The sequence below is a fragment of the Grammomys surdaster genome, unplaced genomic scaffold (assembly GCF_004785775.1).
Source record: "Grammomys surdaster isolate TR1022 unplaced genomic scaffold, NIH_TR_1.0 125834, whole genome shotgun sequence".
NCBI classification, from domain to species: Eukaryota; Metazoa; Chordata; class Mammalia; order Rodentia; family Muridae; genus Grammomys; species Grammomys surdaster.
In genome coordinates, this window is record NW_021620662.1 from 1,576,523 (window position 1) to 1,602,248 (window position 25,726).

The 25,726-nt window shown below is 38.8% G+C and overlaps 1 protein-coding gene across 3 annotated transcripts in view; it reads right to left on the reverse strand.

The window, feature by feature from the left end:
* Nucleotides 1–669: 669 nt before the first annotated feature.
* Nucleotides 670–25,726, reverse strand: part of Fbxw7 (F-box and WD repeat domain containing 7) — a 160,308-nt gene continuing 135,251 nt past the window's right edge. For all 3 annotated transcript variants that reach the window (XM_028789486.1, XM_028789485.1, XM_028789484.1), the window contains 10 exons: nt 25,391–25,473; nt 21,755–21,896; nt 14,392–14,526; nt 12,184–12,307; nt 10,375–10,511; nt 8,751–8,864; nt 7,133–7,314; nt 5,215–5,440; nt 3,475–3,685; nt 670–2,579 (listed from right to left, as the gene is read on the reverse strand). In XM_028789486.1, coding sequence (XP_028645319.1) covers nt 2,311–2,579; nt 3,475–3,685; nt 5,215–5,440; nt 7,133–7,314; nt 8,751–8,864; nt 10,375–10,511; nt 12,184–12,307; nt 14,392–14,526; nt 21,755–21,896; nt 25,391–25,473 — 1,623 coding nt within the window. In that variant the 3' untranslated portion in view covers nt 670–2,310. The remainder of the gene's footprint in view (nt 2,580–3,474; nt 3,686–5,214; nt 5,441–7,132; nt 7,315–8,750; nt 8,865–10,374; nt 10,512–12,183; nt 12,308–14,391; nt 14,527–21,754; nt 21,897–25,390; nt 25,474–25,726) is intronic.

The window sequence follows — 25,726 nt, forward strand, 5'->3', positions numbered from 1 at the left end:
GAAAGACTCCATGTTTGAGATTTATTTCCTATGGCCTGGGTTGTTGAGATTATTAGAGATGTGTGCTTTTCCAGCCTCTGTAACAGCAGAAGAGTAAATACTACAACAAACAAACAAACAAACAAACAAAAATGAAACAAGACAAGGCATTTCCCTCTCAAACTCTGTTTTAGTTTGCTAGAAATTCATCAGAGGCAGCATGCACTCAGCCTTTGGAAACAAGGGTTGAATACTGCCCTCCCACTGCTTCATCTGAGGCATTACCCAAGCTGCCTGAGCTGCAGCTCTCTGGTCCATCTTAGGCAAAGGTGACAGAGGCCACTTCTCAGGGCTGGGGCAGCCTGAGAGAAGAATGAGCACGACTGCTTTGGTGAGCACTAGATACATGGGATTTGAAAGTGAGCTCATTATTCTAAGGCTTCTAGTTGTTACCACAAGTTTTATGACTAAAGAAACCAGCTTTTATGTTCATGTACCCAATGCAAAGAGTGGCCTCCTGACAGCTCGGGATGACATTTGCAGTGCCTTAGTTGAGCTTAGAAGCACTGGTTTCTATGTTCCAATGCAGGGGATGCTGAGAAACCCAAAACCTGACTATTTAAAGTATCAGACACAAATACTACATACTTATAATGAAACAGTCTTATCTAGTGGAAGAAACAGGCATAATAACATGAAAAAACACATTTTATTGCACTTAAGTTATAAGAAAATAAAATTTCTAAGTGAATCAAACCATAGACACAATCCCTTTACAGGTTGTTTTCCTCCATCATGTCAGGTTGTTACATAACTAAAATTAACCAACTTGAATCTGATTGTTTTAAATCAGACTATAAATAAAACGAACAAAAAAATAAACAGGAGGAGGAAAAAAAGACGGCCTAGGATACAGTGTTAACCACTTTCACAGTTCAGCTTGAGTTACGGCTCCTGGTGAATGAGGCGGACCATCTGACTCCCGCTCGTTGCGCTGGGAGGCAAGTGACAGGGAGCGCCACTGCAGAGCGAATTCCTCTCACGTCAGTCACTCAGAGCAATGAAACTGTAACAGTTGTTTTCCCAAATACTGTAAGATGCTACGACTGACCAGCAACTTCCTTTTATTTTGTATTATATATATCTTTAAAATATCTTGTCAGTTTTACTATGTATGTTCATCCATTCACCACAGCCCTCAAAAAGAAGTTTCTCCACAGAACAGGCACCTCAGGCTCTGTCCCAAGGAATGTGTTTTAATTTTTGCCCAGATAAAAGAAAATAAGCTTTGCACACACTCTCGATTCTTTATTTGCAGGCAAACTTCACTCTTTATTATCTGAAACTTTTCCATTCTCAGCCTCTTAGAGGCACAGATGGCTCAAGTTTCAGTGGCAAAAAAGTCTTTTTTTCTGTAACCAAACTAGAGCAAATTTGGAATTCAGTCTGGGACTAAAACGTCACAGCAGAAAAAAAATAAAAAAAAAAATAATTTGCTTTTTCTTTCTTTCATTTAGCAGCATAAATAAGTTTGGCCACTGGGAGTACAGTACAGGGGTGGGACAACGATCCCGTATTTGAAGACCTACTTCTAGCACCAGCATCCAGAATTAAATCCATCTCAGGACTCACAGAACCCAGGACAACTTGCCACCTTTGAGCAACATATGCATTGAAGAGTGTATATAGAAGCAACAGTAAATAGATTAACAGAGGCTAATACTGTGATTGATTGACATTGGCAATGGTTGGCAAAAAAAAAGAAGAAGAAGAAAACAGAAAAAAAAAAAAAAGAAAGCTTCATGATAACTGTACAAAAACAATTCACAGTAAAAAAAAAATTTTTTTAGCTTTTCCACTTCAGAAAAACGACTTTTTGTTGAAGATCTGATTAGAAGATAACCAGCCTGTGTTTGGATATTATTGCCACTCCTTTCTAGGTGACGGAAACAACGCCGATGTAGCTCTGCCCAATGACCACTGGAGAAGAAAATAAAGAATAATTGCACCTGGTTGGATTTAGAGAGTCTCATTTCGCCAAGCTGCCCCTCAGTCAGAAGTGAGGCCTTCGCGTGATGCGGCAGCTGCCGCCTGCTGTCAGTTACGGTCTCTTGTCTTTTCTTACCGTCTTAGTCTGTAGGTCTCTTCAGTCTGTTGTCCCAAGCCAGCATCCTGCACCACTGAGTACAAGGGATTTTTTTTCCTTTTCTTTTTTCTCTTTTTTTTCTGTTTTTTTTTCATTTTTTGTTTGTTTGTTTTTGCTTTTTGCGCAGGGGAAAGGGCAGGAAGTATATTGTCTACACAGTTGGACAAAATTCATCTCTTTGCTTCTCATTTCATGTCCACATCGAAGTCCAGCACCAGCAGCTTGGTTTCTTCAGTCCCGTTCCGACTCCCAACTGCACACACTAGCTTTGTGTTTGAGGCCCTGATCCTCCACACAACGCCCCCGCTCCCCCCACTCTCCAACGTGACTAGGTTTCGGATAAATTCACCCGTTTTCAAGTCCCAGAGTTTTACCGTTCCATCGTCTGAGCTGGTAATTACAAAGTTCTTGTTGAACTGTAAGCAGGTCACAGCACTCTGATGCTTGCTGGGACCTAGGCAGAGGCAAAGGGTAGTTACTGCTTAGGAGCAATGCTCGGGCATTTGCATGGGCCATGTGCTCTTCTACATTAGAACATACAAGAACTTAAAAAGCTGCACATTTCGAAACCTTGTTGTAGTTTAGGACCAGATTAGATATAAGAAAACCTGGTAGCTATTTGTAACTACAGTACCAAGTCTCAAGAGCTCAGGCTCCCAGGAACCCTGGTCAGCCAGCCCACATGTCCCACTGCTGGGAAAAGGAACATACAGGTTTATCATTCCACCACTCTGAACTGACCAAAGAAGGAAACAGAACTTGTAACTACCCCAAACTCCTAGGAACAGTTACAATTAATGAGCAAAGGCTGCCCTGTGCTGCCTCCTGATGGCCTCACTCCAAACAAACAAATAACAATAACACCTTCTAAGGGCTGTAAAGAAGAAAGTTATCCATGGAGAAACCAATGGTGCTATACTTCCTAATGCCAATGCTTCTCACTTGAACCTTTACCTCAGAGAGCGCCATTATTCCTTCCATTCCAAATGAAGGAGTTGAGTAATCGAGATCAAAGTAATTTCCTATCAGAGATGCTTCAATTCAAAATAAAATGATCACTCAAAAAAAGAAAAAACGGGCTGCTCTGTGAGACAGCCAAGTCTTTCTTCTCATTGTTAAGGTTAAAAACAGAGTCAACTGAACATGCAAAAAATGATTAAGAATTTTCACATTAAAGCTACAATTGAAAACATTTCTCAAGGTGGCCTACTTTTGAAAGCCAAACATTCATAAACTCATCAGGAGTAAGTACTCTGTAGAAGGTTAAATCTCTTTCTGTTCTTCACAGGTTCTCTCTTGAATAGCAATGGCACTTTTAAAGACATGGCTAATGGAGGGCCAGAACTTACCTTGTAATGTTTGTAAACACTGTCCTGTTTTGATATCCCAGATTTTAACTGTAGAATCTGCATTCCCAGAGACAAGAATATTGTCTTTGAGTTCCATTCCACTTGTTAATGACTGGTGTCCTGTTAGCGTGTGAATACAATTCCCTGTCTCCACATCCCAGACTCGGATTGATGTATCAAGAGATCCACTCACCACATGGATGCCGTCAAACTACAACAGACACAGAGTATTAGAACAGAAACACAGACCCCCATCCTGTCAGCTGTTGGCCTTACTCACAGTGGGGAGAGGGGTACAGGCAACACATAGGCCAGCACAAAGCATACTGGGATAAACTTGCAGGTGAGCTGATGTGCATGCCATGTGAGTCTGTAGAGCATGTCTCCAAAATGCTTCTTTCAGAAATTCTCTTAAAGTTAAAAAAGAAATAAAACAAAACAGCCTAATAGTTCAAACAAGGCAGAAACCACTTCAAAAAGGCAACAAAGCATCTGAAATAAACAATATTACTTTCAGATTACCTGGTCCCAGCAGAAGCTACATCCCATGTGTTTAGTAAGACTGTAGAGTCTGACTTGCCTATAGAAAACCAAAGCCAGAGCCCGAGACAAAAGACATGCTTATCAGCACCCAAGGCAAGGGAATAGCCACAGATAACTTTCATGATGTTCAACAGTAAATTCCATTAAAAAGTGTTTATAAAATGAAGTTGTTTGGCAAGAAATTAATGCTAATTAGCAAATATCCCAAAAGAAAACTGTATCAGGAATTAGAAGAGGAGGCATTTTAGTAACAAAAGCAAGCTATGTAGCCTTTCTTCTTCAGCTTCCCAAGGACACTACCAATAAGCATCTACCAGTCCCCAGAAGGTATATATAACGCACAGCTATCTATTCTGAGTTCATTCTCTATGGTTCTGAGCACATCACAAGCAGCAACATTAGCAACTAATTCCCTCCCCTTGGAGGCCATCATCTTTTCTGAAGTAATCAACATCTTTATCATATATCAATACTTCATTACTTGGGCAGTATCATCAATTAAGAATCAAATGCCCTAAGAAGAGCAACGTCAGCACTGGGATTCTATTCTACTTTGCTCATCACTAGCAGGCAGTAGTAGGAAATTATGTAACAGGAAATATTTTAAGATGGAAAATGCTGCATTTCCAGAAATAAAAGTAACCCACGTTTTATGTCTAGTTACTGAAGATCTTGAAATATTACAATCTATTAATAAATATCAAGTTAAAATCTAAAGGAAAACAACAGGTTGGTCAAAGTCATCTCTCTGTGGCTCCAGTCAGTGGCCCTGGGCAAGACGGTACAGAGCTTTCTGCAGAAAGGCTGAAGCTACTTCAAATGGAGGTGAGGTCACAATCACGTGCTCCATCAACTTTTAGCTATCAAGGCAAAGGGGCAGCTTTTGGCCAAATTAATCCTCAGCTAAGGAGTTTATTAAAATCCAAGTTATTTTCCTATGAGACTATCTAAGTATTAATTAATAAAGCAAAATTTTATAATCCTGAAGTATCAGGTTCCAAGACAAATATTTGATTTTAAAGAGAAAATGGATCACAGAAATTGAAATCATTAAATCAGTTAAATAATTTTGAAATTTGTGTTTCTTCATGCTAATTTTAAGGTACATATAAACAGCCACTTGACAGTAACTGTCTGAGAACAATCTTATGAGTCACCAGCAGAAATTCGAAGGGTGGGAGAGACACTGTTTCTTACCTGTAATGAATAGACTCTATTAGTGTGTCCCTGTAATGTATGCAGACAGGTCTCAGTCTCTGGATCCCAAACCTTCACCATGAAATCATATGCTCCACTAACAACCCTCCTGCCATCATACTGAACACAACGGACTGCTGCTACGTGACCCATCAAGACGTGTAAACACTGGCCAGTCTCAATATCCCAAACCCTGAGAGTGGCATCTCGAGAACCGCTCACAACCCTGCAGAGCAGAATAGAACACAAGAGTTAGGAGATGAATGCACAGGACAGGTAAAACAGTTGCTCTCTCCTCTTTTCTTAAACAGAAATCCTCTTTCGAGAAACTCTACCTAATGCCTTCAAATGCAAATTCTAGTTCCTTTGCCTGGAATAGGAAATGAGGAAGACCTGAAGCTCAACTAGTCATCTGGTTGGTTCCCTGACATGAACCTTGGTTCCACCTCAAGGTTCCATGACAGTTTGGAAAGCACTGCATTCAAGAAACAAGCAGCTCTCCATACATACAAGAAGATCTCGCTCGATTAGCAGTAAAATGGAAATGTAGCACATGCATAAATCCTCAATGCACCTTTAGGTGGTATGAACGTTCAACAATCCAGAACTTTCCTTCTTTATGATCTTGTCATTTCATTACACTGCAGTTACAAACTCCTATTACCTATTTAAGTAAAATTTTCAATACAATTATTTCTCAACAAAACAGAATTTTAAAATGAATTTGGGACTCAGAAAGCCATGGTTGTTTCCTTATGCTTCACATTGAGAGAACATCAGTTTCAGATGCATGCTCACAGCTGGTGACTCACAGATTCTTATACAGATATTCCTATAGCAGTAAAGAAACGCCTAAAGACCCTGTCCCAGTTCTACAAAATTATACTCTTCTGAAAACCAGAGTGAGCCAATCATGCAGTTACCTCTGGATTACTAACCCAGGCACCTTTTCGTCATTCCCAAGAGATAAAAGCCACTCTACATTTGAAAGAGTGGAATGTTGAAGTGTGGGAGAACGAACACAACAAAAACCAGAAATGTGATGTCCTTTGAAACCCATCCCTACATTTTAATCATAGAACACACTGTGCAAAGCAGGCTCAAATTTATGAGTGAGAGGAGTGCCCAGTACAATCGTGGCTGTAGGTAAAGTCAATTTACAGCAATGGTTCTTAATAAAAAGCAGTATGGACAGAGCAGTAGGTCATGAATGTGGATTCTACATATGGACCCTTCTAAGATACATTCTTTCAGAGGAAGGGTCTCCTCCAAAAGCTGTAGACTCAAGGATCTGCCTGTCTCTAACTCTTCAGTACAAAGATTAGCAGCATGTGACAAACAGGCAGGCTTGGCTGAGACCACTTTGAAAACAGGACTGAAAGTTCTCCTTCATTTGGTGGGCAGTAGGGGAGCAACACCATTCTGAAATGAGGGTTCTGTCAGCTGTGCAAAGGCAAAAGGACCCCACATCTGAGGGCTCTGAAGATCAGATGACTAGCACTGTGAGTAAGCTAAGGCAGTGGACTGCAGCCTGCCTCATGCAGGCATGTGATGGAATGGGGGCAAAGTGGGTGTGCCACTCAAGGACTCAGGCTACAAGTCCCAGCAACTGACTTTGTTGTTCTTGCACAGCATAAATATGAAAATCAAGAAAGAAAATGATTTTTGTTTAAAGATGATGAATCATCAAAACATCAAAACAGATTAGAGAGTAGAGTTTGAAGAAAACTAACCATACATCAAATGAAGAAGGAAATTTAAGGATTATCCTCCACTTTAAGCTAATATATCCTGTCTTAATTTAGGACCGCCTACACTCTATCCTTAGTGTCCACTTGAAGAGCCCATTAGCACTCTATGAATCCAAGTTCACAAGGAACAGTAGTGTGAGCCCCAATCCTAATGGTATGTCCTTTACCTTTTTTCATGGAGATGCATACACCGTACAGTGGAAGTGTGCCCATATAAAGTGTGTATACACTCTCCAGTCTCAGCATTCCACACTTTGAGAGTCCGGTCAGTCGATCCACTGATGATAATATTATCTCTCATCTGTGATGACCACACTCCACCTGTATGTCCCACTAACGTCCTCAGACACTGGAAAAACACTTCAGATGATTAATTTTAGGTAGAAATGCAAGCAAGTCAAAAACTACACTAAACATCTCATTAAAATCTGGAATAAATTTTACTTATTCAACTTTATTTCAGCACTAGTAAAGTATTTTTTGCATATTAATGCTACAATGACACCATCAGAATATGCTTATACAGGGATACATGACTGAGGAACAAGTATGGAGAAAGGAAACATGGTATAAAACATAAGATTCATATGAGAGGGCTGGAGAGATGGCTCAGTGGTTTAGAGCACTGGCTGCTCTTTCATGGACCTGGGTTGGATTTCCAGCATCCACATGATACTTCACAAGCACCTGTAACTCTAGTGCTCAGGGATCTGACACTCAGTTCTGGTCTCAGAGGCACCTGGCAAGCATGTGGTGCACAGGTATACACATAAGTAAACACTTATGCATATAATAAAATGAAGTAAAATTTAAAAAGAATCATATGATACAAAGCATAAGACATGCCAGAAAGCAAATATAATGCAAGCAAGTTCAACAGCTCTAGTCTGGCCTGGCCGCAGGGTTAAACAGTGCTCAAGCTGCAGAGGGTGTCTCCCACAGAAGAGAACCAAGGCAAGAATGCAGGGTGTGGCCACATACCACAGCTCACCCCGTCTGCCTGAAGGCAGTAGTTAGGACTGCCTATGCTACTTCTAGACATGTAAAGACAGCCGCTGAAACCCTGAGATAAACCCGAAACTAATATTACACCCTGGAAACATGTAGCTGCTTTGAACATCTTAACATCTGAGTTGAGTATTTGTAAAATTCTTGTCCAAAGAACAACATAGCAAAAAATATTTTAAAAAAAACATAAGCTTTTCACATACTTTCTTCCGTTATTTTTTAAATGATCAATTACTTAATTCATGAAAATGTTCTCTTTTGGACAGATAAAGTCAATATTCACTAAAGACTCGTTAAGGAATGGTATATGGTACATGAGGTACAGCCACTGCGTGAACTGATTGACTCCTCCACCCTGCTTCATTAATGTTGGAGATAACTTTAACAGGATTTACTTGATTTCTAAATTATAGAAAGCTCAGCAACAAAACAGTTTATAAGGAAAATTACAAATCTCTCAGTCATGTTTTGGAAGGCATTAGGAAGCAGTGATTCTAGCTCACATGTGCAAGGTGAAAGGTACTGAGGTAAAGAAATGGGGTTGTGCACCTCAGGTATCTTAGACCACCTAAGTGACAAAGACAGCAAGCTATTTAAATGAAGAAAACACTACTGCTCCCAGCATGCCAAGGCGGCATTCATAACCATAAGAAGGTACGTGTTTCTAATGGAGGCCTGATATTTGTTATTAAAATAGTTGGGATCACAACACCCCTTTTACTGTGACTGCACACACAAAATGGTGACTCCCTGAGGAATGGAAAGAAGTGGACTTACCTTGCCCGTGACTGCTGACCAAACTTTTAAAGTGTTGTCATCAGAACCACTAACTATGCGGTTACCACAAAACTGTAGGCACGTGATCACATGATCATCATGCCCTTTCAGCACCTATAAGAAAAACATACATATCCCATGGATGGTACTACATCACATTCTTTAAAATACAGTTAAGTACTGCAGAGATGGCTCAGATATACAGGACCTGGGGCCAAATCCCTAGAATTCACATAAAAACTGGGTGTGGTTGCATAATAATCCTGACACTGAGGGGCATGGAGACAGGAGAGTTGCCGGAGCTTATAATTGCCAGTCTAGCTCCAGGATCAGTGAGAGAATCTATCCCAAAAAAAGTCAGACAGAGAATGAAAACCGATCGCCTCTTCTGGCCTATATGTGCATGTACACACACATGTGCATGTATCACACATACACAAACCCCAGTGAAAACAAGAATGAGCCATGTGTCAGAACAGTAATCTATAACCTATTTTTGAATGAAATTTATTTAAAAGACACAACACTTCTTTTTCCTGGATGATAAATTAAACATATGATATATGATTTCCATATTCTGTTGTCTGCTATTAACATTTTACTAAGCCAAAACGTCATAAAGATGGTTCCAACACAAGTGTCTAATCTGTAAATACTGTTGACAAAAAACAGAAGAAAACCAGGCAGCTCCTGACTGTGGCTCTCAAGGAGGACAAGAGGATCACAGTTAACGGTTAAGGCCTGCCTGGGATACCAAGGTGAGCAACAGGACAGCCTGGATAGCTGAGCCAAACTCAGCTTAACAGTAAAGAATAAGAAAAGGAGGAAAAAGAGGAAGAAGAGGAAAAGGGAGGAGGAAGATGAGGAGGAGAAGGAGAAAAAGTGGGGTTTAGATAAGATACAACTTTTAGCACTGAAAAAGGAAGAAAAATAAAGCACAGAGAAACAGAGGAATAGGAAATAATATTTTTTGGTTTTTTTTTCAGCCTGAAAAATATCCCCAGGACATGATGGCATATAAAACAATGCCTCCCAAAACTGGCTAATTTTTTGTTATTAAAGTATATATTTAGTATTTCTACCATTTATACATCTGAAATAATATTCTAAGACAGAAAATGAGACTTCTGCTTCAAATCATTAAAAACAAACAAAAAAAACAAACACATAAAAATCCATTTGGCTCACGAGGGCTGCAAACTTGTAGTGAGAATCATAGTAGCACAGTATCTGGCAGAGTGGTCTAGTAGAAATTTAGTTCATCCCAACTCACCTTTTCTGGGAGAAACATTTTTGAGACAAGGCTTCAGGTTTGCCTAGAACTCAGTATATTGCCCAGGTTAGCCTTAACTCACAGTAATCCTCCTGCCTTGGCCTCTTGAATACAGGGACTACAAGCATGAGACATCATGCCTGAGTCAACTCATCTTTGATTCCAATAAAATTATCAGATTAAAAAAATGAAAAATAAAAGAACACTGCTAATTGCACTTTGAGTTAATTTTGAAATACAGCCGCTTTCTTTCCATAGAAGGTAGGTGCTGAGTTCCCCTGCAGCCGACAAGTGAAGAGAACAGGCACTGTTACTGATGAAAGGTTCGTTAGCACGTCAAGAGTCTGTTACCTTAGGAGATTTGAGTTCTCCTCGTCTCCAGTTGGTATCAATTCTGTGCTGTCTGATGTACGCACTCTTCCATGGGCTGTGTATGAAACCTGGTTTTATTATTTTTCTTCTTTTGATGTGCAATGGTTCATCAATCCCTAAAGTATCAAAGAGTTCAAGAGAATAATTCCTTTTACCACTAATACAAATTACACATCTTTTATAAAGGTCTTGCTTTCTCTGCTTAACCCCAGTGAAACAGACTCTTCAATTCTGGCACCAGGTCTGCCCTCACTACCCCAATACTGTTCTGTGTAGCAGTGAGCCTACATTTGGTATAGTGGTTTGGTCTCACTACCCCCTTCTCTCTCACAGTGACAGGAGAGGTGCTGGTATGGACATACAAAGTAGGGAATGTGTATGAACTGCTGTGGAAATTAGTACAGTGACTCCTAAAAATGCAAACATAGTGCAGGATTCGGGACTTTCAATTCTGCTTGTATATGCAAAAGGAAGCAAAGCAGAGATATGAACAGTTATCTACACACCCATGCTCACAGTGGAAAGCATGCAGCAGTCCAGGTGTCCTTCAACAGATGGAACACCAAGGGCAGCAGTGCACACACGAATGCTGCTCGCCTTAACAGAGGGCACGTGGATACATGCTGTGATGTGAACCTTGAAGGCATTTTGCTGAGTGAATAAGGAAATTTCAAAAGGGCAAATGCTCTATAATTTTACTTATCACAGTTTTCTACAACAGTAAACTTATAAAGCATGTAGGCAACAGGAATGGAAGAATGGGGAGAATATCACTGCATCATACTCAATAAAATGGCTTACTATGCAGACCAAGATGGCCTCTAGCTTTCAGCAACCCTGTCTGTCCCCCAAGTGGTATGAGTACAATGAACACAGTCTGGGCTGCCCTGATACCTGCTATGTAAACCAAGCTGTTCAGAATCATTTTGATGAAATACAGTTTTTTAAGAGGACATTTAAAAAGGACTCTGAAGCTAGGCACGGTGGCATACTCCTTTAATCCCAGTACTCAGGAGGCAGAGGAAGGTGGAACATCATGAGTTCAAGGGCAGCCTGGTCTGTTTAGAGACACCCTGTCTCAAGGGGGAAAAATATTCTGAGAAAGAAGGTAAGGCAGTTGATTAATCCTGGTACACAGAAAAAGACACTTGAGAAAAGAATTTTACCAATTAATCCAGTAGCAGCTAGACATTGACTGCAGAACCAGGCTTAGAAAGAAGCACCTGAGATCCTACCCTTAAGTCTTTACTAATCCTCACTAGTCAGTGCTCTCTCTACCTGGCCACATAACTGCGAAGGGAGCCTAATCTATAGGATAGAGTGTGACCACTCCCCCTCCCTGCCCTCAAGCATTTTTGTTCCTCAGAAACAACTGTTTTTTTCTAAATGATGACATTTCTAGATACCTCCTTACAAAACAAAAGACCCTCCCTCTGAAACCAAACTAAACTATACTTCAAGAATATAAGGTCCACAACAGGAAGATCATGATGAAACAGTACCATCTCCCCAGCACTTACGAATGTTCAGCTCACAGGAGGTGCATAGTAAGTGTTTATGGGAGGAGTGGACACAATACTCAATTATCTGGGTATTTAGCTGCGGATTTGTGGTTTCCTCCTTTCCTGTTGGGATCAAGGAAGTGAACAGATGCAGACTCACTCTGGCAGGCACCACCAAGCCAGCCATTTATTCTCACTGCACAGAAAAGTTATTTTGTCAACTTGTTTCCAGAATTCTTTACTCCTACAGAGTAGAACCACATCGTCTCTGCGATTCTGAACTTACCCTCTTCTTTACATTTCTCTCTCCAGAGAAGGTTATCCTCAGCCAAAATTCTCCAGTATCGACAAGTCTGAGCTGCTTGCAGCAGATCTTTGGGTTCCAGGAATGAAAGTACATAGAGTGCCAACTATGGAAAAGAAAATAAGGAAGGCATACTCACACTTCAAAAAAAAAAAATCACAGAAAAAAAGGTTACTCTACACAGGATGAGCATCTTGCTAGGATTGCTGTATTTCAGTGGACTGAATGAATCAAGAAAAGCAGTATTTTAAGGACAAAGAAAATGCTCATTAATCTCTTATTAGGAATCTGAGGCTTTATTCTGGGTGACCTGTGATTTTATTGGTATTTTCTTACAAAATGAGAGTAATGGCACTTATCACAAGTTTCTCTGTGAGCCTAGTGCTCAAGCTCTTAGATAACCTAATGTAGAGACCTGAGATTGTTAATTAAGAGACTTGAGATTGTTCATACCAATTATCAAAACAATACAAGTACATTTCATGTCAATATGGTAATAATGTTTTAAATAACGTACTTCCCTACAGGGTTAAGTCTATGCCATTATTTTTCTACATAGACACAAAGCATTCCCAAATAAAGAACACCCCAGTAGCTGGAAACAAAACCATAGCTGATATGCTAAGCTAGGGCTCTCTCCTTCCTAACTTCTTTTTTCTTCAGAAGTCTTTAAAAGAACATGGAAGCCAAGAAAATCTTTTGGGGCTTTATCATCTGTGCTTACTTCTTAAATTCTAAAACACTTGCCAATTTTGGGGCTTGGTGATGGCTCAGTCAATAACATTTCATGTGTAATCATGAAGATAAGGGCTTGGATCCCAGCAGTCTTGTAAAAAGCTAGGCACAGCAGTTCTAGCTATAGTCACTGCTCACTGGACAGCCAGCCACCCTAGCTGAATGGGTAAGCTCTAGATTCAGTGACAGACCACATCTCAAAAAATAACATGGAACAACTGAGGAATACAACTCTGGCCTCCATAGACACATGTGTGCAGGAGCATCTGCATGTACACATGTACGCCCACTTGAACACATGCACAAACTATACATATACATATTCTAAAGGAGGGTATCAGGCATGTAGAATAATCAAGATGAATATTCACTCCACTCGCAAAAGATGTTCCCTATTATTTTATGCCCTGATGGAAGCAAAGAGATCTCATGTCACTTTCATAAGCTTATTCAAAGAGTTCTGTAGTAGAAAAAGCTCTCAAGAATAAACACTTTTCTTCTGGGACAATGTCATTTTTAAAAAGTACTCCAAAGGGGAAAAATTGCCAGGAAAAAAAGATGTTTTATCAATTTTGCTTTTCCCCATTTATGCTTCATTTCATTGATTTTTCTCAAATCTAATGCCATGTTACAACTAGGACTATATTTAATGCCACTAGGAATTTAGAGTGATTATCTAAAAAAAAAGAGAAGGCAAAATTCTTTCTGTTTAAATTTGAGGTTTCAGGATCATCTGTATGAATGATGTGCTAGTTTTTCTGTGCTATCTTTTTTTATATTTATAATATGTGAATAGTAATTTGAGAAAATATAGACCATAAGGATACTATTTAATATCACATTATTCCTTTCTATTGATAAAAATTAAGCTATGAAGTCTAATGTCAATACATGCATTATATTTAAACTATAAGCCACACATGTCTGTATGATTAGTGCTGTAAGAATATAATTTTTATGTTATCTCTCCCTCTCTCTTTCTCTTTCTGATGGGGGATGATTAGTAGAAATGCCACAAAGACATATAGGTAAAATTCTATATATTAAAAAATTACATAATGTAATAACCAGAGACATACAACAATTATAAAATTACTGGTCTTGAGGGGACATTAAATAACAAAATAAAAACAAAAATAGTATTGCTGCTTAACGAATCCAGAATTTTGAAAACATTCACTATAAACAATAAACATATCCAAATAACTAAAGTCAGCCTTTAGATAACCTAGGGAAAAATCCTTGAAGAAACTCAGTGACTCTCACATGAACCTTTACTTGATCCAAGCGGAAGAAAGCAGTACCTTGGTCTGAATGCACTTTATATGACAACTGTACCAAAAAGCCATAGCAGTTTGTCAAAGTGTCAAACCATAATGGGCAGGCCACTGCTTACAGGCGGTGGTTATGTACTACGGCAGCACCCATGCGCGTGCAGCTGACGGCCTTACTCACCTCTTTAGGGAGCAAGGAGATGAAGTCTCTCTGGAACTGGGGCTCTATCACTTGCATCATATGCTTCACTTGTGTTGGTTCACAGCTATCAATGAGCTCATCTAAAGCCAGCAGCTTCTCTGGTCCACTCCAGCTCTACAAGAGAGGAATCGGACAAATTACAAATTCACACACAAGACCCACAAGCACCTGCATGGCCATGTTTGAGCAGTGGAATGGCATGAAAGAGACCATGAACAGGGACCTTGTCTCCAGAAGCCACTGAAGCGACTGCAGTTTTTAGTTTCAACAGGTATACTCTGTACCTTTCCCACAAAGCATTAAAAGCCATGACTAGCAGAAAAAACAAAGTCTGCATTTATTTTTAATTACAAGAGTTATGCATTCATCTAACACCAAGACACTGGGAGACACAAAAATCTTGTTCCAGAAATATCCATCTGGATTATTGAATAAATAGGGAATTTTGATAGATCATTTTTCTCTATATATTCTTTTTAGTGGACAGCCATAAAATTTTACGGCTTGAATAAGGCTTTCATCTAAGAGCTAAGAGATTTGCAACATAAAAAATTAATAGCTGGTTATTCTGCATATCTGACAAGTATCTTCTACAAACTTTAAAAAAATGTCCTACTTTATAAAAATTATAGATAACAAACAGCAAGCAATAGAAAAGATTAGCTGAGTTAATATTGCAAAATTAGAATATAAACAAAGACCAAGAAAAAATGCTGTACTTATGAAAAATGAGAACACATGTACTATACTTCAAAAATATGAGTTCCTTTAAAAAATTCTTTTTGTTTGCTTGTTTTTAATATTTTCCCTCAGTAAGCATGACTGCTTAGAAAAACCATGGCTCTTTAAAGGAACAAATTTAAGGCCATATGAATAATCTAAAATGTTGGAACTTTGCCATCACCACGTAAAACATTTAAGTAACTTCATAACTGTTAAGTGAAAGCATATCAACACAGGCCTTTGATGATAACACCTCTGGGGACTGTCCGCCATTTTGGACACAGATGAATAAAGAATAACAGACAAGGTATGACCCTTCCTCTAATACTTGCACTTGGACTCCATAAGCTGTAAGATACACAAAGACTGAGCTATGTTAAGGCTCGCAGGAAGCGGCACTCAGAATAACTCAAGAGGTATTTTGTCCCTTAGGGTGTGCAGTGATGTGAGCACTATGGAACACCAGTCAGCACTGAACTGTGTCTGTGACCTACTCCACTTTGCCAACGTAAGGAACCAGGGCTCCAGTAAGTCAGTGGTCTCCTTTCACTTGCACATACAACGGTTAAAACATTCACTTGACCTCAAGGACTCTGCTCAGACAGGATCTACACGCACAGCTTTGAAATGTAACACATAGAATGCCCCACACAGGAGTCAAAGCACTGGACTGTTTGTCTGACCCCACAGCACTAACAGGCATTGCCTCAGATTTTGCCCATTTGACAATGTGGTCAATTTTGATTCATCACTGACCATAAAGTATAAATAATTTAAAATTACAATTTATTGACTCATATCCCTCACAGAATTTGAATTTTTTTTAATAGTATGTTGGTTATTTTCACATTACAAGAAATCTGTAGACAATATCATGGCCAAGGCCATTTTCGGAGATGGACAACTATGCTGACTCAACAAAACTGCAATTTTAATTAAGCATTTGAAAGCAGAATGTAGATGCAGGAGGCTCAGAGACAAATAAATCCAAGAAGTTCAAAATATATCTAAGACTTAGTTGTTATTGTAGCAGCTGAGCTACCAGCATTTCTTCTAGATTATGATGTTCAGATCTCCGAATGGTCTCAAGCTTCCTATCTTTGTTCTTCTATTCTACTTCCCAGGCAGAGTCCCTCTTCTACTTACAGCCTTAAGCCTCCATAAGAGACTTGGTCTGGCACAGTGATTCCCAAAACTGGCAGGATACCACAACTTACTTGAAGGAGACCCTCCCTCTTCCAAAAAAAAAATAGAGTGTTTTTCTGTGTAGCTCTCTGGCTGTCCTGGAATTCACTTTGTAGACAAGGCTGGCCTCCAATTCACAGAAATCTGCCTGCCTCAACCTCTGGAGTGCTGGGATTAAAGGTGTGCATCAATATGCCCGGCTGATTATTTTTTTTTATACAAGCAATTCATTCAATGTTGATGCAGGTGATTCATGAATCAGCATGAGGGAACACTGATAGGTGTGCTTACTATTCCAATCAGGCACAAGGTTTTAAGATCTTGGGCAGCACTGAGCCTGAACTCACATAGAAAACTCACTTCTTTAGAACCTAAGCAGGGCAGACGGTCTACCTGACTGCTGTTTTGAAACACAGTCTTGCAATGGAGATCACAGGCTTGAGCCACCACACCCAGTTCACCCATTTCTATTTGAACAGTTCTCAGCCTCTCCTGTGGGCAGTTCTTGTTAGTTCAAACAGCTTCACAATCCAACTCAGAAAACGAGATCTAGGTATTACTTTCTAAAGATCCCAAGGCTCAATCTGTTTTTATTTTGATGTAAGGTTCTGGACTATATTAAATAAAGAACTTTCCTCTAGTCTTCCCTGAGTAAGTACATAAATTTCTTCAACTTCATCACACAAGGTTTAGTAAGCTTCCTTAATCATGCTGTAACAAGTATAATTTCAAAAAAACAAAAAACTCATCTTGTTTTGTCACCTTTCTTATAGGTTTTAATCTTCTGTTACCAACGAGACTTAAGAAAAACAAGTCAGAAGACATATGTAATTTGACTTAGCATGGAACTTGATAAATCTTTCCATATAGATTTTATTCATTATAAATATCAAAACAGACGTATTTTTTCTAGTTCACTGTTGTTTTAAGTCTAACAGACCTTTCCAAAACACACAGTTGGAATGCAAATCTGCATTGATAAAGTGCAAGGACACTTGTATAATGCTAAAGCTCTTTGCCCACATTTCACCTTTGTCCCTCAGAATCCTATGTGAAGCTCGTACTGACAGGCCCTTCTACAAGCTGTGTCTGGACCACTGGAGGAGACTGACATTTACCGACTCTGTTGTACTTCCATGTAGAGTTGTACACACATGTACATACTTTCCCCTTTGGATACTTTTCAGTGTAATATCTGTTTTAAGCAATATGCAAACAAAGGGAAGAGTGGTCTCATAATAAAGCTGCCCACTAGTTAAGAGAAAAATCCAAAATTTGAAGTAAGAGCTTTTCATCTAGTTAGTATGTTTCCCTTCTACGATGCCTTTGAATCATAAAAGGTCAATTCTGTTAGTGTCTTTACTATTCTCAAATTTTAAAGTGAAAAACCATATGCTAATTCCCAAATTACATAAATAATCAAACAAACCTTGTCCCTCTGGGTTTAGAAAAAAAGAAACTTTGGCCATTGAAAAGTTGAATCAATTTAAACAGTGCAAAGTTTGTTTTTTTTGCTTTTGTCTTTGGTTTTACATTTCTGTTTTTCATTAAGAGGCTGTTATCTACAGTGGTGTGTCGTTTGTTCTTATTCAATTTGCACATGGAGTACTTTGTCAGGACAGATAAGCTGTAGCACTGCCTTAGGAGCAGTAGGAAGAGGAGCAGGAAGAGGACAAGGGCTCCCACTGTGCTTGTGACACAACAGGGACGTCATCATTAAATGCCCCAACCACAGATCTGTAGAAACACTGACAGTCTAATTATCCCTCATAGGTCAGCTCACATCACCCTACTTTGCTGTGAAGCTGTGGCTGTCTATAAGATTGGCACTGAAGCATCATAAGCCTCTAGGCAAGTGATTGAGTTCTAGTTATTTTGGTACCAGCCTTGAAACAAAAGAAAACAAAACCAAAACAACAACAAAAAGCCAGAGTTGTCTTAGTTTCTATTGCTGTGACAAACCAGTATGACCAAAAAGCAAGTTGGGGAGGGAAGGGTTTTATTCACCTTCATATTGTTCAATTCACCTTCAATATGTACACCTTCATATTGTTCATTATTGAAGGAAGTCAGGACAGGAACCCAAACAGCAGAATCCTAAAGGTGGGAGCTGACAGAGGACATGGAGGGGTGCCACTTACTGACTTGCTCAGCCTGCTTTCTTATAGAACCCAGGACTACTTGCACAGGGATGGCACCATCCACAACAGGTTGGGCCCTCCCTCACTGATCACTAATAGAAAAAATATCTTAGAACTGGATTCACTGAAGCATTTCCTTAACTGGGGCTCCTTTCTGCTCTGATGACACTAGTTTATGTCAAGTTGAAACAAAACCAGCCAGTACAACAATGTGGAAAATGGCTCCTACAGACTCATGTGTTTGAATGCTTGGCTGTGAGTGGCACTATTAGGAGACGTGGCCTGCTGGAAGGAAGTGTGTCACTTTGGGCTTTGAAGTTTTATCTATTCAAGCTATGCCCAGTGTGGCATATAGTTTCCTTCTGCTGGCTGGAGATCAAGATGGAGAACTCTCAGCTCCCTCTCCAGCACCATGTCTGCCTGCATACTATCATGTTTCCTACCATGATGATGATGAACTAAACCTCTGAAACTATAAGCCAGTCCCAATAGAAGTTTTCCTTTATCGTGGTCATGGTGTCTCTTTACAGCAATAAAACCCTAGCTAAGACATGGAACTGAGTCCTGGGTTATGTCAGAGACAGACTTGGAGCTCAGAAGAGTAAGGTCAGATCTACCTTGTCAGGCTGGCCTTTAGTTGCTACAGAATGTCTTTGGGGCAGGGATATTACGTTTTTTACTTGCAGGGTTAAGTCTACATTATTTCTATGAACTAATAATGAGCTCTCTCCGGTTGTTCAGGACCCACATGAAGATCAAGCCGTACTTATGCTATGTGTGTGGTGGAGGTGTAGGTCCAGACCCTGTATGCTCTTTGGTTGGTGGTTCAGTCTCTGAGAACCCCAAGGTTCCTATCCCCATCAAGACCCTCAATCCTTAACCCCTAAAGCTGTTGCCTGCCTGTGGAATCTGTTCCCAACTCAGCTAACTTGTCTGGCCTCAGTGGGAGAAGAAGCACTTAGCCCTGCAGAGACTTGATGTGCTAGGGGTGGGGGCAGAGGGAGGAGCTCCATTTTCTCAGAGGAAAAGGAGAGGGAGGTAGGGAGAGACTGGTGGTGGGGGCAGCGATTGGGATGTAAAGTGAATAAATAAAAGAATGGGCTCTCTCACCTGTAACTACTCATATGATTTTTACAGGACCAAATGGGTTTACAGACTTACAGTTGGGTGTTCTGATTTTACTTTTACAGTTAACACTTCTAAAACTGAGCTGTATAACATTTGGAAATTTTATTAAACAAGCACTATATAAAGGGCTCTCTAAAATGGCCTCATGAAAAGAAAGCATTGATACCCCCACTGCAGATCAATATTAGAACAAGTTCTCTTAATGAACATCATAAATGGCTTACAAAAAATATTTTGGTACATTAAAATGCTGTGGGAAAATGGGCCTAACCATACACAAAACCCTTATTTGGAATAGTCTGCCAACAAGCTTCTTTTCCAGTCAGTTTTGAGGGCTGTCTAGATGGGCACTAGAGATTCCATTTGGTTTCAGTACCCAGTTAAGACACCAGCACTGGACTCTGGGTGTTGGCTTGTCTACATACTCACGTGCATGGGGGAGAACACACTGTCATTCCTACCGTTTCCCTGGCTTAATGAGATATTAATATTTTAAATATTCTTTTAAACAGAGTCTAGATTTTTATTTTAGGCTTCATTTATTTCTAAAGGACTGGACACAATAAAAAGTTGAGAATTCGCGGGGCATATGTATGAAATCAATGTCATAAATTTGAGTTAAAAAATGGGGGAGTAGTAATCTTTATGGGAAAGGTGAGTTTAATCAATACATCTATAAACATTAAAAACATTCTTTGTGATTGTAGTGTTCACAACATTTTCTTAAGTAAAATGTAGCTTCCATTTGTTTAATCCCAAGACTCTTAAACTTAGCACTATGATATTTTGGATTGGATAATTATTTGTTTTTGGAGGCTATCCTTCATAATGCTTTTACATACTAAACATCAAAAGGATCCAACCACTCCCCTATTATTTAGGGGGAAAAAAACAAACCCTACTGAGAACCAGAGCTCCACACCTATCTGGCCTGTCCCACAAAACAATCTTAAAATTCATCTAAAAGCACACCACTTCAAGTAAAAAAAATAGACAAAAGTAAATACACACACACACATACACACATACATACACACACACATATACACATACACACACACGCGCGCGCACACACACACACACAGCATCTAAGTATTTAAAATATTAAAATATTAGGATTTATACAACAGGACTTCTTAAATATTTGAAATGACAGAGCTGACACATCTTTTACATTTGTAATTTCCTTATGTGTGCATTACGAACCCAACAATTCAAGCAGCCAGAGGTAGTAAAATTTTATATTATAGGTATTCATTTTACATTAATGTAGTGGGTAGCATCAAGCATGTTCATATTTGTATTAATTATTGTCTGGAAAATCTGTTGAGTATTTCATCTATGACAGCTGTATTGGTATGCTCTTGATTTAGTCTATCATTCACAGTAAGAAGAGATAAGACAATCAAACTAACTTAAATGATAAAAATCCACAGTATTCAAGGCAATCTCCCCAGTACATGTTCAAAGAGCTTAAATCCTAGAAAAGACAGTGGTTAGAAGTTGAACAAACACAAGGCATCTGCAAGCAAGGCAATGAAAGAAACCACTAAGTCACCTCTACCAGGGAAGCAGTGGATGCTAAATTACCAATGCCAGTGACTCACTGATGGACTTCTTAAATTAACCTCACCTTCCTAATATACAAGAAATGTGTTCAGAAAACAAGAATACATTCAACAACACAAAAGCCCAAACACAAACAAGAAAATAAAGGCCTTATTTAAAAAAGCAATAAAGACATGTAAATATACACTTACACAAAATATGTACTGTACTTTCCTTTTAGAAGATGTATATCATATAACAGGAGTGCTATTTAAGTTTACACTTAGGGGATTCCCAGGATGCCTGTCTCTCTCGATGACTACAACCCTACCCAGCTCTAGAACACGTCTATCACCCTCCCGAAAAGAAACCCTACATCTCTTAGCAGAGCTCCAGGCCTCTCCGCTTCCTACCTGGCAACCACTAACCTACTTTTTATCTCTTTTTATTAATAAATGTTTCCTCTTACATCTGGCTTCTTTCACTTAGTCCAATGTTTCCAACACTCACAGCATCAGATACACTCCTTTTTTTGTTAGTGGCCAAATATTTCTGTATTCCCACCCTGTCCCCAAGCAACTGAGTGAAGCATTTCAACAGTGTGTTCACATAGTCACCTGAAACATTTTCAGCCACTCTTGGAGGCCTGTGGGTGGCTGGACAGATGTAATCCTCCGTCGTTGCTGCCCTTGCCCATTGGCTGCTCTCAGGTCCCCAAAAGTTGTTGGTGTTGCTGAACATGGTACAAGCCCAGTGGTACTAAAAATAAAAAATAAAATAAAAAGTATGAAAGTATTAATGTTACCAATATTTCAGAGATAAAAATATTTTTGGATTTCCCACTTACACATAAGTCCTTAAGATTGCCCCAGATGCATTTTAAATTATTTACAATATTTTATCCATTGCTAGTTTTAATTAATTTTAATTTTTATTAAGCTGACCCTAGGTATAAGAGTGGAAGCAAAGAAAGGTCTTAATTAAAAACTATGAACTCTAATTTAGTTGGAATAACGATCTGGTGTTCTTCAAACATCAGCATAGCAATCTCTTTTGGTGGCTACCCTCAGAGGGCAGGAACACACAAAGCCAAGTTAGCTATTCTTCTTTTTCTCCTGCTCTGCAGATGGTCTTACGATGTAGTCAAGGCTAGCATCAAATTTACTATGTCACCCGGGCTAGCTTTAAACTCATAATCCTCCTACTTCAAACTCTTCAATGTTGGAAATATAGGCCTGTGCCACCACATTTGGCTCCTCCTCTCCCTCCTCCTCTTCTTCCTCTTTCTCTTCTCCTTCTTCCTCTTCCTCTTATCATCATCATCATCATCATCATCATCAATCACTGAAGTTCCTTCCCTATCATCATCCCATCGATGCTACTGGCAACCAAATGAAGGCTCTATGACAAACTTCTAAGTTGCTAGTGTATTTGCTTAGGGCTCCAGGTGCAATTAGTAATAATGAACAGGCTGAGTAGACACAGGCCAGGTCCAGCCCTAACCATAAGTGAGCACATGACTAAGCATGCAAGCAAACAAACATGGCCTAAGAACATACAGCTCCTACTTCCATGACTGGTCTTCAAGCACCCAGTTTAAGTTTAGATTTTCTTTGTAAAAATAAGTATGAAAGTATTAATGTTATCAATATTTCAGAGATAAAAATATTTTGGATTTCACTGCTTATACATAAGTCCTTAAGCTTCCCCCAGATGCATTAAAATTATGATATTTTATCCACTGCTAATTTTGTCATTTATTAAGCTGAGCCTAGGTGTCTGGTAATAGCCTTCATGAGGCATAGTTTTTCAAAAAAAAAGTGTAGAGAACTTTTAGACAAAATTAGAAGAGGTAACTGAAACATTCTTATCCAATAATTTAACTCTAAAATAATGAAAAACAATAAAGAGAAAAACTCAGAATCAAGTATGGTGCTTCTGCACTAGCCCTAAGACTGTATCCCTGCTACCTAAGAGCAGGAAGAACACACACACACACACACACACACACACACACACACACACACACACACACTGGTGGCTCCTCTAAGCTGGCTCAAGCACCTCAAGCCAGGTAATGCAAGCATTTCTGCCTTACAGGTGGTATTAACATTCAACAAAATTATATCTGTGGAAGAATACTCAGCTCACTGAACTATGATAATAAAGTGTTTTAAATCCAAAGAGCAGTCAGCTCACATCTGTTATCAGAGCACCTGAGGAGGAGATAGAAAGATTATTCCAAGTTTGAGGCAAGCTGCATAGTGAATTCTAGGCCAGGCTGGGTTACAGTGAATTTGTTTCAAAAAAACAAACAAAACAAAAACAAACAAACAAACAAACAAAAAACCAAAAACCAAAAAAAAAAGGATTAAAAAAGAAACACAATGAGTACATGTAAACTGTACCATAACAACTGATTTTCAACCTCCGACAAACTGCTAATGAAGCAAGTCTTAATTTTTTAAATGATATCCAAATTGCTATTTTATAGAAAAATCTTTATGCTTGCATCCTTTGAATCTTTTATTCATTTATGACAATCTCTAATATTCAACAAATAAATCAATCTTTCCTTCGCTCAAATTCAAAAGCAAATTCAGTTTCCTTTTCTCCAAAATAAAACAAGCTGTGTTAATAGTTAAAATCGCCTAAGGAGGCAGGAGAATACAAAATGAGTTTCATCTTACTACCTGTCAAAAACCTGTCAAAATCATTACTGAATATCAAACATATATGTTAGTAACTGACAAAATTGTTTCAAAGACATGGAAATAAATATGTATTGGCTCTAATTCTGCTTTAGTACGATTCCTTGTTAAAAGGCTGCTGCTATCTCGATATCAAAACAAGCAACTAAAATTTTATGAGAATGTGTTCTGTACCAAAAATTCCATTCTAAAACAATTGATCATTTAATACTTTTGTTATGGTATTGTCTTTAACAGAAATCCAAAATAATGTGGACTGACTGAAATTTGTGCATTAAAAAAATTACATTTACAATTAATTTGACATCAAACTCAACTTTCTCATCTGAGAAATATATTATCAAGGTTGGAAGGAAAACCAAAATGAAAGAAACATTTTAGTTGTCTCTCTATCCCTCCACACCCTCTGGTGGAAGCGCCCAACAGTGAAACTGTCAGACAGCAGAGAGGAGGGGAGTAGGGCTGAACGGAGAACGAAGCTTCTTCATCTCCTTGACATCACCTCGCCAAAGTTTTCTGTACCTAAAATTATTCTAAGCAGTATGATTCCTTAATAGTACACAGGAATATTAAATAAATTTCCACAATCGAATGAAATGAAAACAAACTGTATGTTGTGTTGGGGGGAAGGTGACAATCTGTAATGATGTTTTAGAAAACCTTGTATAGAGGCAATGGCAATTTTATTCTGTTTCATAGAATAAAAATAACTAAATCAAAATGCTTTAAGAAAAAAAAGATCCTAACCATAATGTCCTTAGAATTTCTACTGTTCACTCTGACCAGTTATTCAATTAAAGTGACAATTATTCAAGAGTGGGGGAGGGGACCACAGCGTTCTTAGATACTTTTGTCATTTAAATGTTAAAATACAGCATTTCAAGTGACATCCAAAGCCATTTTTAATTGGCTGGGAAATGAGATATTAGCCTAATTAGCGTGAGAGTGGGCAAAGTTTTATACTGACGGAAAATCCAAAAATGATGGAGTGAAGCAGGGAACAAGACTACAATTGTACTTAGTTGTTATGGAAACTATTCTACAAGTGTAGAAATGTATGTGTTAAAACATAAAACCCATCGCGCCAATAAATGGGGATTTCTAACACATTCATTCCATGAATGTAAGATTTAGTTAGTAACTGGGAGATTTACTTCACTGCTAATAAATTTATCTTCGATTTGGTATATGAAAGTATCTACCCTAAAACAGCAGTTGCTATAGTAACTAGAGACATTTTCTCACATTCAGATCTCAGGGTTTACTGTTTAGAAGTCCCTAAAATTGAGACTTTGAAATCTTGTTTAAAGAACTTCAGCATGTGTCTCCCTCCTATCAGAGTACTAGGAAGAAAGTCCAACATGGGCAGTGCCAGCCCTTCTGCTTGGGTTTAGACTGATGCCCTTCCCCATTTCTATAACATCAAAACACATTAGAACAACCAACAACACTGAATACAGTAGCACTGTTATTCTTCAAAAACAAATGCAAAGCAATGTTTTCAGATGGCATGCCCGCCTACTCCCCGCTGTTCAACGTTACCTGGTATAATCTGAGACTTTGCATGGTTTCTTTCCCAAAGAAAAGGAACGGACCTCAGAACCATGGTCCAACTTTCTTTTCATCTATAAAGTAAAACAGATAAAATTAAAAAAAATTACTTGGTCCATTATCAGACTTTGAGTTTGCATGCTAATATTCAAAAACTGTTAAATTTTCATGTGCCTACAATGATGATTATTGGTAGGTTAATCAGAAAATATACTACAGTTTTTTCCTATTTGCTTTACTCTTATGGACTGGATAGGTAATATTCCCTTAGTATTCTGTGGGAAGAACAGTGCTTGGTGAGAAACTAATATTCATCATGCCCTTAGC